This window comes from Acinonyx jubatus, chromosome D3 (assembly GCF_027475565.1).
Source record: "Acinonyx jubatus isolate Ajub_Pintada_27869175 chromosome D3, VMU_Ajub_asm_v1.0, whole genome shotgun sequence".
Taxonomy (NCBI): domain Eukaryota; kingdom Metazoa; phylum Chordata; class Mammalia; order Carnivora; family Felidae; genus Acinonyx; species Acinonyx jubatus.
Genome location: NC_069392.1, coordinates 19,635,618 through 19,649,495, shown reverse-complemented (window position 1 = coordinate 19,649,495; position 13,878 = coordinate 19,635,618). Strand labels below are relative to the sequence as shown.

The following is a 13,878-nucleotide window of genomic DNA, read 5'->3' as shown; positions in this document are numbered from 1 at the left end:
TGGTCCCAACTCAACGGTTGCAGTCCTTGTCCCCATGGGAATGGAGATGGGCCCAGTGAGACAGACTGGGGTCCCAGTGGGGATCAGGCAGAAACAAGGAGGGTCCTGGGGACAATGGGTCTGTTCAGATTTGTGTGTGGTCAGTGAGGCTTAGCGTCACCCTGGCACTGCCTGAGACCTCAGTCATGAAAGTCTGGACACCCGACACATTAGTTATGTTTGGGTTATGGATGGAGCAGATGATATCAGACTTCATAACCTTGTGGGGGTCACGGAACAACAGGGTGAATAGGGAAGGTCACCATCTCAGCCACACAAAGGGCTGCCACTGATTGTCCAAAAGACAGATTCATTTCAAATTCAGGAGTAGAGTTAAGGGAGGTCAGACCAGCCAGAGGCCCATGGCAAGGCCAAGCTTCCCAGAGTTTGCAGCAACCCCGGACACCAGGCCCTGAGGATTCTTCCAGCCTGCAACACCATGGCCATGTACATAGTGCACCTGTAGCTTTGTGTCATGGACACACTCACTACAGGGCCTGAAGCACTCATGTCAGCCTCTCAGAGGTGCAGGCCACACTCACTCTGCCAGTCCTCCAGTCCTAGGTTGGACAGATACCCTGAGCCTTCAGCTCATCAGGGTCTGGGAGCTGCCTTCACCAGACTTGCTTGTGGGCAGGAATGCCCAGGGACAGATCCTCCAAGGATAGCATGCTCCAGGGCAACAGTGGGTCAGAGACAGGGGCCACCAAGGACCTTTTTAGCAGCCAACAGTCCCCAAATCTACCTAGGAGATAATAGAAACTTTGGGATCAGCATCTGCATGAACCCATTCCACAGATGGGAAAACTAAGACCCCAAAGGAACAAGGGACCACTCAGGCCTCCCTCATTCCAATGGTCCTGCTGGGGAGAATGACATAATACCCACCTCCCCCCCTATCCATAGCCACTGCCACCCCTAGACAAACTCCTCTATTCATTGTTTTAAGTGTTCATTATGAACTCCACAAACTGAAGAGACAGAAGGCAAGGGAGAAACCCCATGTTCCTATCAACCAGGTGCCAGAGTCCCAGGTGACCTAGCCTGAGGTCTTCCCTTATGCAGCATTTTGAAGCAAATTCAAGATCGTACCATTTGTTCTGTATACAATTCATTTGTGAACTGGAAAGACAGGACCTGAGCTACAACTACAACATCATCATCAAATCTAAGCAGAAACCATCGGAACTTCTTAATAGCAAGACAATAGTCCATTTCTCATCAAAAAGCCTCATAGGTGTCATAAGTGAATTCATGAAGTTTTATTTTTGATGCTGCTGGTGGTGTTCTTACTTCCTTATTTTTATGAGTATTGAGTAACATTTGACACTGTGATTGGTGGATGTGTCTTCAGGTCTGTTGGGTGTGTAAGAATCTATCCAACCCCTCTACTTTTCCTTCCAAGGAAGTGGCTTGGGTCCTGGCAATGGCTTGCGTCCTTCCTTCTAGGAAGGGCTGTTGGTCCTGGGACTCTCCCACGGCGGGGATGCAGCCACAGCCTCCCATAGCTGTACCCGAACCATTCTCTCCGCCTCCTCTTCTGCAAAGGGCATCTGGCTCAGAAGCTTCAGGAGGTCCAGCTTGGACTTGGCAAAATCACCTCCCAAGACTGTTGGTCACTTTGCATCAAAGGACCTCAGTCAAGTGGATCTTTTTAGGTAGCATTAGCTGCCTTGATGTTCAATGACACCATCAATCAAATGGGAAGGATGCATCATTGGAATATTTCATTTCTGTCTTCCTTCTCCCGTGAAGGCTACAATGTGCCCATGAGGAGAGTGCCTTCATCTGCTCTTTATTCTCCCCACAGCGACCTTCATATATTATGACAAAGAAATATAAACTTTCCCCTCCTGTTCCCCACTTTACAGAATGATGACCTTCTCCCTCCATTTTCCCCTGCTGAAGCTTTATAGTCTGCTGACCTGGTGCACTCTGGGCTTGACCTGACGGGCTTAGGGGGTGGCACCAGGGTAGGCCCCTAGGCATGATGGCAATGTGGCTACACATATGGACATTGGTCCAGTGGGATCTCTTCAGGTAGCTTCTGGTACACTCACATGACCCCAGGTGAGCTCTACAGCTCCTGCTTTCTGATGGACCACATACCATCTTTTCTCATCTCTTCTGTGCCTACCCACCCCAGGCCTGAAATCAGTCACTGATGCCAGTTCCATTTAGTGCCAGGTGGCATTTAAGACCTTTGAAAGAAGGAAAGCAGCAGTCACACACCAGACCCTCCCCAACATGAGACCAGATTGGGGTATCTCTGGGGTACTCCAAAGGTCACATTGACACAGGCTGGCATGTCCCACAGGACCAGGACAGACTTCACATAGGACTGTCCCAAACTAGGACATTCCTGGGAAGATAAGGCTGAGCCCCCATATGTGACAGTAGGGGATACAGGAAGTTTCCAATGGCCTATACCATAGGCCAACCTGCTTCTCCCTGGAAAGGGAGGTTTGTGAGTGAGGGGACATGCACTGCCTTCAACTCATGGTCTCACCAAGGAATTAGGATTGTTTGAACTTACAGAGAAGGGATGTCCGGTTTATTTCCATGGAACCTGACTCACAATGACACAAAAGACCTCCACAAACCCACCCCAATCCATAGGAGATAGTAAGTAGAAACAGCAGATCAGTTACCAACTTCCTTTGGAAGAATTGCTTGCAAGGATCCTGTTGCCTTTCATGTGGGGACATTGGTCTTGTTATCTGCTAGGAATGGGAGATGTGTGCCCCCCCCCCCCCCCCCCCCGCTGAGCAGACACCACCAGCCTGGAGCAGTGCCCTCACTTCCTCCAACACAGCTGCAGGTGGGGGGGTAAGGGGTGGGGCAGGGCTGACCTGTGCCAGGGATTTTGTATGAGACTATATCACAGTGTTGGGTGTTTGGCGATGGAACCCAGCTGACTGTACTAGGTGAGTCTCATCTTCTCCTTCCTTCCCTGCTCTCCCAGAGGTTTGAACAAGTTTCTCCTTTTTCTGTTCATTTCTGTGTCTTCCCTAAGCCTATTGTCATGCTTTCACCCAGGACCCCACAGCCTGGGGCCCTCCTCTTCCTCCCATGTACCATCAGAACTTTACCTCTATCCCCAGAGGCAGGAGTATAAGTGGGATGACCTACAGACTCCACTCTCTGTCTCACAGGGTCATACTGGGTCCTAAATGTGCTCTGTTCCTTCCTCTCCTGTCTGGCCTCATGTCAGTCCACCTTTGTCTCTGGGAGTCATAAGGTCCCCATCTAAAAGGGAAGAGAGAACAGGGAACATTGTGGGGGTAACCATGTGGAGAATTTACAGGGACACAGCACCCTCAGGGCCATGTCTGAGGACACACAGGTCAGAGGTTCAGGGCAGGGCCCAGAGCTCTGGCATTCAGGATCCAGGGCCAGCAATGGTGCAGGGATAGAGCTGTTCCCCCAGGCCTCTTGGGGAAGCTCAGAGCCCTGAGCTGGCCAGGGGACTCAGGGAAACCAGCAAGGAGGAGGACGATGGAAGAAAGAGAAGGTGCCAAAGAAAGGGTCACAGAATGACCGGATGTGAGAACAAGGTGGACACTGAAGTGTCTGTAGGACATACTTCCTGCCCCAAAGAGAGGCAGAATCTTTGGATTGAAGGTTTTAATGCTAAACAAATTTGCAGGACATGGGGGACGAGGCTGCAGAAAGACAATGGAATGAGAGAGACACAAGGCCAGTCAGACAGAATCTGTACGATCAGCAAGGATCCTACCCCATCAGGGACGGCCCAGGAGAGACACATCTGGGTAAAAACAGACCCTTTAGCCCAAGACCCTGACATTCCCAGCACAACAGTGTCAGGATAGAATGGTCCACGGGACGAGTCAATGGGAAGTGAGAGAGCTCACATCATAACCCTGGCCATAGACAGACAAATGTAGAGCCGAGACAGACACTGTCAAAATGTCACAGGAGGCAGGAGCAGGACAGTGAGAGTTCATTGTCTGTGTGGAAGGAAAGGTTCCAGGAGAATGTCGGGAGGGGTGGTGACAGGAATGCCCCTCAAAAGTTCCCAGCACAGATGGGGAGATGATTGAGAAATACCTTAACCTACCCACCCCCCCAACTGCCTCAACATGGATATGCAGATACACAGTGGGAACTGGGGACCTGAATGGATGCTCAGGAACTTGTACCACAAAGAAGACCGAGGGTAAGAGAGCCCACAGTTGATGCTTAACCTCTGAACTCCTGCCCCTCACCCACCCCACAGGTCAGCCCAAGTCCTAGCCCTCAGTTAGCCTCTTCCCACCCTCCTCTGAGGAGCTCAGCACCAACAAGGCCACCCTGGTATGCCTCACCAGTGACTTCTACCCCAGCGGCTTGATGGTGCCTGGAAGGCAGAAAGCACCCCCATCACCCAGGGCGTGGAAACCACCAAGCCCTCCAAACAGAGCAACAACAAGTACGCGGCCAGCAGCTACCTGAGCCTGTCACCAGACCAGTGGAAATCTCGTAGCAGCTACACCTGCCAGGTCACACATGAGGGGAGCAACGTGGAGAAAACAGTGGTCCCCACAGAGTGCTCTTAGGTCATGGTACCCCCTACCCACTCAAAGGGCTTAGAGCCACAGGACCTCCAGGAAGGATTCCCCTTGCACCAGAATCATCCCAGCCCTTCTCCCAGCACCCAGTCAATGCTCAATAAAATGTCTTTTATTCAATCAGAATTCAGACTGTCTGGTAATTAGGGTTTAACATTTTGGTCCAGAATTCAACCATCTTAAGGTGGGGGAGGGGGGGGACATGATTCTTTTGGCCTTGGGAAAGAAGCCCGCAGAAGGCGTCCTCATGTTTCATGAGGCGTTGTTTTGCTCTCAGCCAGAATTGCCAGAGAATTCTCCTGAACAGCACATCAAAACAGCAGAAATTAAAGAGACCATCCTCCACAATGTCTCTAGCTTTCATTCTTGTGTGAACCATGTCTACTTCCAGTCCTAGCTGCCCTGCCCGATATCAGGTCCCCACGATTTCTTAGATAATTCCTGAATTTCTCCCTGGACCTTGCACCTCACAGTCTACAAGAAGCCCTCCTCTGAACATTCCCACTCTCCTCTTCCTATAGGCCCCCACTCAGTGCCACATTTTCCTTCGTTTCCTACCCCATGTGGACATTCCCTATCATACCAGCCTAGAGCCACCTCCCTTCCTTATGAGAACCCCTGTTCCTACCTCCCCAGGGACAATCACATGTTCCCCCTCGACTGACTCCCTGTCACACTTACTACAGGACTATCTGCCTGGATGCAGGTCACTCACACCCACACTCCCATTGCTGGCACCTCCCCGTCCCAGTGTCTCTTAGTTCATACTTGCATCCAAGGTCTCTGGGACACAGACTCCAGCTATACTCTCTGGGACCCCTCCAAGTCCAAGCCAAGCCAAGAGCCCACCACTTGTGTTTCAATAACCCACCTGGGGCCTCTATTATAAATCAAGGATCAGATTCTGGAAATAGGCTGCTGACAGGTTTCTCAACTGACTCATCTATCTACTTAGGAGCTCAGTATGGGATCTGATCATAACACACACAAGTATACACACAGGTATCAATGAACAGAAACATACATGCACACACATGATGATCACAGAGCCATTGGTCCATTTATAACACTGCCATGGTGGGCATGTCTATGGAAAGATCAGGAGGAGCTGAGGCAAAAGTTGTTGCACAGGGAGCCAGGATATAACATGAACAAAGACAACTCCATCTCTGTCATCCCTACCAGAGCCAGCCAGTAGCAATAGAAGGTCCCAGGGATTCTACTCAAGGCTGGAGAGAGACAAGCAACTTCATAAGCTGCTGGGAGGGTGTTTACACACTAATCAAAAGTCAAGGAAGACAGTCATAGTTCTGGCTCAGCATGCCAATGTGCCAATGTTTCATAGAAAGAAGGATGCCAGGCCTGTGTGTCCCCAGTGTGAGCTCTGCAGTGACGTCCCTAGGCCAGGATGCAGGTGAAGGCCCTGGGTGTCAGGGACCCTCCTCACAATGTGAAGGTCCAGTGCAGAGGTATGGTATGTGTGTCCTGCTTGGTGAGGTGACCCTGTGCCAGTGATGCTCCTGTACATGGACGATGTGTGATTCTCACTCACTTCAAGGGTCAGGCACAGATTCCAACACTCCGGCTGAGGGCAAAATTGTAGGACGTAGTGACAGCCTCCCAAACCACCAGGTGCCCACCAGGTCTAACCAGCTTATATTCAGCCCACACACCCCTACACCATGATAGCTGCCCTCATGGGGCTCAGGACAGGGAGTAAACAGTGATGACACTAGAAGAACCAGACAAAGGCAGCAATTCAGGAGATCAGAACCCTAGAGAGGGATCTAAGTGCTGGGGAAACATGATTCTCCTCTCAACACTTCCCTATCCTGACCCCAATCCTCCATGGTTTCCTGTGCTAAGGATGTGATGGCATATCTAGGACCCTCCGCATGAGTCCCAAGTCTGCAAAGGGCTCACAGTTCCATCACCTCTGTGCTAAAACAGCCCTGCTCACCCCTTTCACAATGACATCCTGATACAGACTGAGGAGAGAACACAGCCCCTTCCTAAGGATGGCATTACTTGGGAATTCCGATGCAATATCTAAAGGAGGTGTCTCAACCCCTCCCCATGACTGAGGATGGATGGAATCTGAACCCTCCATGGAACTGAAATTCCAGGTCCCCAGGGGTCACCCCGTCACCCACCCATCTGCCCAGCCAGCACCCGTGACAAGGAGGCTGGGCTTTGGGCCTTCCGTACAGCTGCAGGTGGGCCTGGGTCAGGGGTGGAGGGGCTGACAGAGGGTTTGTGTTCCAGGCTGTGTCACAGTGTATTGTGTTCGGCGGAGGGACCCATCTGACCGTCCTCGGTAAGTCTCCCACTTTCCATCCTCTTTCGGATCCAGTATGCAATTTGGGGCTATTTTTCTCTGCTTTCTTTTGTGACCTGGGATCAGGCCAATGGTCCGTGGCGTCTGTAAGTTTTGCCTCTTTTGTCTGCTCCTCATCACCTCTAACCGGTCCCATCTTGTCAGATGGTAGTCAGGGGTACAGGGGACCATTCCCATGAACCCTTCCTGATCTCAGGAGACCTGAACTCAGACCTCACCATGGCTCCAGCTCTCTCCCTATGGGAACCTAATCCTCTGGACTCAGGATGGTCAGCTCTCCACTCAGGGTCTCTGGGCTCCAAGAGTCTGATGAGAATTGAGGGTGAAGGGCAAGTGACTGGGGGTTCATGCTGCCAGAGGGAACGTGGGGTGTGGGAAGGATTCTGGGGATGGCTCAGGCACCAGGTTCCTCCTCAGGGCATCCCAGGCAGAGGACCGCCTGAAGCACAGTGAGGAGAGCTTGGTCTGGGAACTTGGAGGCATGAAGGAGGAAGTGGGACAAGGGGTCAAGGAAGAAGGGTGGACATCAGAGCAGAGGTGGGCCCTGGGTCCTGGGACATTCCACCTCCACAGGGACAGTCAGGACCTCAGCACAGGAAAGGTCTCAGGACACTCAGGCAACAAAGGTAAATGCCTTCACCACCACAGGAAATCCTCCTGAGCAGATAGATATGTGGGGTCAGGATCTCCAGATACGGACAGGTGACAGGGACAGGGCTTGCCAGGCACTCAGCAATCTGAAGACAGACAGACCCCCAGTAAACTTCACAGAACAGGGAGACCCTTCAAAATAGACATAGCTCATCATTAAAGCTGGGTTCTAAGAGTCTGAGGAGAAGAGAGGGGTGAAGGCAAGGAAGTGGGGCACTCGGGCTGCAAGCAGGGCTGTGGGGTGTGGGAAGGATTCTGGGGACGGCTCAGGCATAGCATTCTGTCTTCAGCTCGTCCCAGCTGGAGGGCTGCCTGAAGCACAGCGAGCAGAGCATTGGTCTGGGGACTTGGAGACATGGAGGTGGAAATGGGACAAGGGGGTCTGGGGGAGGGAGGTCGTCAGAAGAGAATGGCCCCAGGGTTCAGGGACCTTCCACCTCTAGAGGAACAGCAAGGACACCAAGATCAGGACGAGTCTCAGGAAAGTGTCCTGTCAGGACACTCAGCCAGCAGGGGTACATCCCTTCAAGCATGCCACAGCAAGAGAGCTCTGTGAACAGATACATGGGGTCAGAGTCCCCTGATAAGGAGAGGTGACAGGGGCAGTGACTGCCAGGCTTCCAGAAACAGTAAGTGTTTAGACAGACCCACCAGAAAACCTCACAGAATAGGGAGACCCTTCAGAACAGACATGGCCTGACCTCAAAACTGAAAATTCACCTCACCTGAAAACTCTCCAGTCTACACCTGAAGACTCCCTGGAATCCAGCTTTAAGAACTCCTACTTCTTACCCACTCAGAATCGCCAGCGGGGGGTCCCTGTTGGGAGGTGGGCAAGGCTGCAATGATGGTGTGAGGGGCTCTGGAGGCAGGAAACCTACTTTTCAAATGGGAACACAGCCCTGCAACAAGGACAGACCAGCTATACAGAAACTGGGTAAGTGACTTGGCATTATGGCAGTGATACCAACATCCAAGGGCAGACAGATTCACAAGGGAAAGCAGGTCTCAGAGCCAGTGCCACCAAGTCCCAGGGGGAGGACTGTGTGGATTAGGAGGACATGTGACCGGGAGAGAGTCTGAGGCCATGGAGGGACCCACACACTACTGAATGTGGCAGTCAGATTCATTCCAACAGAAGGTGAGTGACCCTACCCATGGCTGACCTGAACTCAGCCAGCTGGAGCCCTTGAGACCCAAGCCATGGACATGACAGAGCTGTTCCCCACATCAGGACTGAGGTAGGAGCTTCAGCCATGGACACCTGATCTGTGACTCATGCCCCTCCCCACCCCACAGGTCAGCCCAAGTCGGCCCCCTCGGTCACACTCTTCCCACCCTCCAATGAGGAGCTCAGCGCCAACAAGGCCACCCTGGTGTGCCTCATCAGTGACTTCTACCCCAGTGGCTTGACAGTGGCCTGGAAGGCAGACGGCAACCCTGTCACCCAGGGTGTGGAGACCACCAAGCCCTCCAAACAGAGCAACAACAAGTATGCGGCCAGCAGCTACCTGAGCCTGTCACCTGACCAGTGGAAATCTAGAAGCAGCTATACCTGCCAGGTCACGCATGAGGGGAGCACCGTGGAGAAGAGAGTGGTCCCTGCAGAGTGCTCTTAGGTGCCTGAGACCCACACCCACCTAAGGGGATGTGCAGCCATTGAACCTCCAGGAAGGATTCCCCTTGTACCAAGACCATCCCAGCCCTTCTCCCAGCACCCAATAATTGCTCAATAAAATGTCTCTTACTCAATCAGAAATCATGCTTTCTGGTCTTTTAGAGTTAACTTTTTGTGTTCTGAGCTCAACCATCTTTAGGGGGGGAAATCACTCTTTTGGCCTCTTGGGAAAGGAGTCCACAGAAAGATTGGCTTCCTCATGTTTTTTTAAGGGGTAGTTTAACTCTCAGCCAAAATTGTCTGAGAATATTCCTCAGCAGGAGATACAATCAGCAGAAACAGGAGAAACTATCCACCACAATGTCTGCATACTTTGCTTCTTGTGTGAACCATGTCCACTGCCAGTCATGGCTGCCCTCACTGATCTTGGGTCCCCATGATTTCTAGGATAATCCTGAGCTTCTCCCTGTACCTGGAGCCACACTGTCTACAACCTGCCCCCTCTTATGTGTCCATTCTTCTCTTTTTCTGGACCCCGACTCAATGCCATGTTTTCCCTGGTTTCCTACCCCATGTGAACATTCCCCATCATACCAGCCTAGAGCTTCCTCCCTTCCTTATGAGAACCTCTGTTCCTACCCCAGGAACAATCACATGTCTCCTCCCACCACCACCAACTCCCTGCAACACTTACTACAGGACCTTCTGTCTGGACGCTGGTCACTCACACCCACACTCCCATTGCTGGCACCTCCACACAACAGTGTCTCTTGGTTCCCACTTGCATCTAAGTTCTCTGGGAGACAGACACCAGCTATGCTCTCTAGGACCTGTTGAGGCCAAGCCAACCCATAAACCCACTTGTGCTTATGTAACCTGCCTGGGGCCTCTATGTTATAAATCAAGGCTCCCATTTTGGGAATGGGCTGCTGACAGGTTTCTCAACTGGCTCATCTTCTTAGGATCTCAGTGTGGGATCTGATCATAACATACACAAGCACACACACAGGTACCAATAAACAGAAATATACATGCACACACATGATGATCACAGAACCATTAGTTCATTTATAACACTGCCATGGTGAACATCTCCATGGAAGCATCAAGACAACCTGGGGTAGAAGATGTTGCACTACGTCCCAGGATGGGACATGAATAAAGAAAACTTAGTCCCTATAGAAGCTTCAACACCAACCAGTGACAATAGAAGGCCCTGCAGATTGGGGTCTAGGTGGAGTGAGACAAGCAACCTCATGAGCTGGTGAGAGGGAGTTGAGAGATGAAGTGAGAGCAAATCAGGAAAGACAGCAGGAGTGCTGGCTTAGTGTGCAACTGTGTCACAGAAAGAATGCCAGACCTGTGTGTCTCCTGTGTGAGCTCTGCAGGTAACATCCCTGGGCCTGGATGCAGGCCAGGGCCCTGGGTAAAAGAGACCCTCACAAAGTCATGGTCCAGTGTAGGGAAACAGTATGTGTCCTGTGTGGTGGGGCCACCCTGTGCTAGTGATGCTCCTGTACGTGGGGGCATGTGTGATTCTCAGTCAGTTCAAGGGACCAGCACAGACTCCCACACATCAGCTCAGGGCGAAATTGTTGGACCCAGTGCATGCCTCCCCAAGCACGATGGACCCATCAGGTCTATCCAGCTTACATTCAGCCCACATACCCCTATGGCATGACAACTCTCCTCATGGGGCTAAGGACAGAGACTAGACAGTGATCATGCCACCTTCTAGAAGAACCAGCCAAAGGCAGGGATTCAGGAGCTCAGGACCCTATAGAACGATCTAAGTGTTGGGGGGAAACATGAGTCTCCTCTCAACACTTTCCATTCCTGACCCCAAACCTCCACTGTTTCCTGTGTGGACGATGTAGTGATACATCCAGGACCTTCCCCATGAGTCCCAACTCTGCAAAGGGCTCCCAGCTCCATCACCTCTGTGCTGAAACACCCCTGCTCACCCCTTCTACAATGACATCCTGACACAGACTGAGGAAAGCACACAGCACCTTCCTAAGCATGGTGTTAGCTGAATTCTGATGCCATACCTAAAGAGGGTCTCTCCACCCCTCCCCATGACTGAGGATGGATGGAATCTGAATGCTCCATGGAACTGAAAATCCAGGTCACCAGCGATTATCCCCATCACCCACCCATCTGCCCAGCCAGCACCCGCAACAAGGAGGCTGGGCTTTGGGTCTCCTGGGCAGCTACAGGTTGGCCTGGGTCAGGGGTGGAGGGACTGACAGAGGGTTTGTGTTCCAGGCTGTGTCACGGTGTCCTATTTTCGGTAGAGGGACCTGTCTGACTGCCCTTGGTGAGTGTTCCCCCTTTTCCTCCTCTTTCAGATCCAGTGTACAATTTCAGGCTATTGTGCTTTCTACTGTGACCTGGGCTTAGGCTGAAGGTCTGGGGGGTCTGTAAGTTTTGCCTCTTTTATCTGCCCCTCATAGCCTCCACCAGTCCTGACTTGTCAGTTGTCTGGTCAGGGCTACAGGGGACCATCCCTGTAAACTGTTCCTGATCTAGACCTGAATTCAGACCTCACTGTGGCTCCAGCTCTCTCCTCATGGGAACATTGTCCTCTAGACTCGGGGATGGTCGCCTCCCCATTCAGGGTATCTGGGCTCAAAGAGTCCGAGAATTGAGGGATGAAGTGCATGTGACTGGGGTTTGGGCTGCCAGAGGGGCCATGGGATGTGGATTTTGGGGATGGCTCAGGCACTGGGTTCCATCCTTAGGGTGTCCCAGGCAGAGGACTTCCTGAATCACAGTGAGGAGAGCCTTGGTCTGGGTACTAGGAGACACGGAGGAGGAAGTGGGACAAGGGGGTCAAGGATTAAGGGAGAACGGCAGGGGAAAAGGGGTCCTGGTGCTGGGGCCTTCCACCTCCATAGGCACAGACAGGACACCAGAAACAGGACAGGTCTCAGGACCGTATCCTTCAGTCAAGACACTCAGGCAGCACAGGTACATCCCTTCATGGCCCACCACAGCAGGAAAGAGCCATGAGCAGATATATGGGGCCAGAGTCCCCTGATACGGACAGGTGATAGGGACACTGACTGCCAGGCTTCCAGACATGGCAGTCAGAGTCCCCAGCATCAATTCACAGAACAGGGAGATCCCTCAGAACTGAAAATTCACCGTACCTACAAACCCTCCATCTACAGGACTCCCCGGAATCCAACTCCAGGGACTCCCACTTCTTACCCACTCAGCATCCCCAGGGAGGGTCCCTGTTGGGAGGCTGCAGTGATGGTGTGAGGGGCTCTGGGGGCAGGAAACCTACTTTTCAAATGGGAACACAGCCCTGCAACCAGGAAGACTGGCTATACAGTAACCGGTTAAGTGACTTGGCATTATGGCAGTGATACCAACATCCAAGGGCAGACAGATTCACAAGGGAAAGCAGGTCTCAGTGCCAGTGCCACCAAGTCCCAGGGGAGGACTGTGTGGATTAGGAGGACATGTGACCGGGAGAGAGTCTGAGGCCATGGAGGGACCCACACACTACTGAATGTGGCAGTCAGATTCATTCCAACAGAAGGTGAGTGACCCTACCCATGGCTGACCTGAACTCAGCCAGCTGGAGCCCTTGAGACCCAAGCCATGGACATGACAGAGCTGTTCCCCACATCAGGACTGAGATAGGAGCTTCAGCCATGGACACCTGATCTCTGACTTACTACCACTCCCCCGCCCCACAGGTCAGCCCAAGTCGGTCCCCTCGGTCACACTCTTCCCACCCTCCTCTGAAGAGCTCAGTGCCAACAAGGCCACCCTGGTGTGCCTCATCAGTGACTTCTACCCCAGTGGCTTGATGGTGGCCTGGAAGGCAGACAGCTACCCTGTCACCCAGGGTGTGGAGACCACCAAGCCCTCCAAACAGAGCAACAAGTACGCGACCAGCAGTTTCCTGAGCCTGTCACCTGACCAGTGGAAATCTAGAAGCAGCTACACCTGCCAGGTCACGCATGAAGGGAGCACCTGGAGAAGAGAGTGGTCCCTGCAGAGTGCTCTTAGGTCACAAGACCCCCACCCACCCAATGAGGCCTAGAGCCACAGGACCTCCAGGAGGGACTTCCCTGAGACCAGGATCATCCCAGCCTTTCTGCCAGCACCCAATCAATGCTCAATAAATTGCTTTATTCAGTCATAAATTTGCTCTCTGGTTATTTGGGTTTAACATTTTTTGTCCTGAATCAACCATCTTCGGGACCATCATTGTTTTGGGTTTGTTGGAGAGGAACCCGCAGAAGTCATCCTCATTTTTATTTTGAGGAGTAGTTTTACTCTCAGCCAGAATTGCCAGAGAATATTGCAGAAGAGGAGATACAAACAGCAGAATCCAGATAGACCATCCTCTGCCATATCTCTATGCTTACTTTTCTTGCATGGACCACATCAGCCATCAGCAACACAGAAGTCCACTGCTCTTGGCTCCCCATGGACTCTTATATAATGTTTGAGCTCCTCTCTGGACCTGGGTCCTCACTGTCTGGTATTAGTCCCCCTCCTGAGATGTCCCACTCTCCTTCCATGAATGCCCTCACTTGATGCCATGTTTTCTTGGTTTCCTACCTCATACAGACACTCCACATCGTCACAGACTAGAACATTCTCCCTTTCTTATCAGCCCCCCTCTCCTGCCTCCC

At 52.1% G+C, this 13,878-nt stretch overlaps 1 protein-coding gene and 1 pseudogene across 3 annotated transcripts in view; both read left to right on the top strand.

The window, feature by feature from the left end:
• LOC106988627 (immunoglobulin lambda-1 light chain-like) overlaps positions 1-13,376 on the top strand; it is a 308,524-nt gene extending 295,148 nt beyond the window's left edge. The window contains exons 3-5 of one of the 3 annotated variants that reach the window (XM_053206513.1): positions 6,876-6,927; positions 8,899-9,161; positions 13,191-13,376. In XM_053206513.1, coding sequence (XP_053062488.1) covers positions 6,876-6,927; positions 8,899-9,161; positions 13,191-13,280 — 405 coding nt within the window. In that variant the 3' untranslated portion in view covers positions 13,281-13,376. Of the gene's footprint in view, positions 1-6,875; positions 6,928-8,898; positions 9,219-13,190 lie in introns of those variants that run through there. The other 2 variants (XM_053206512.1, XM_053206514.1) reach the window with 2 other exon arrangements.
• On the top strand, positions 35-4,736 carry LOC106979669 (immunoglobulin lambda constant 3-like; annotated as a pseudogene).
• Positions 13,377-13,878: the final 502 nt, after the last annotated feature.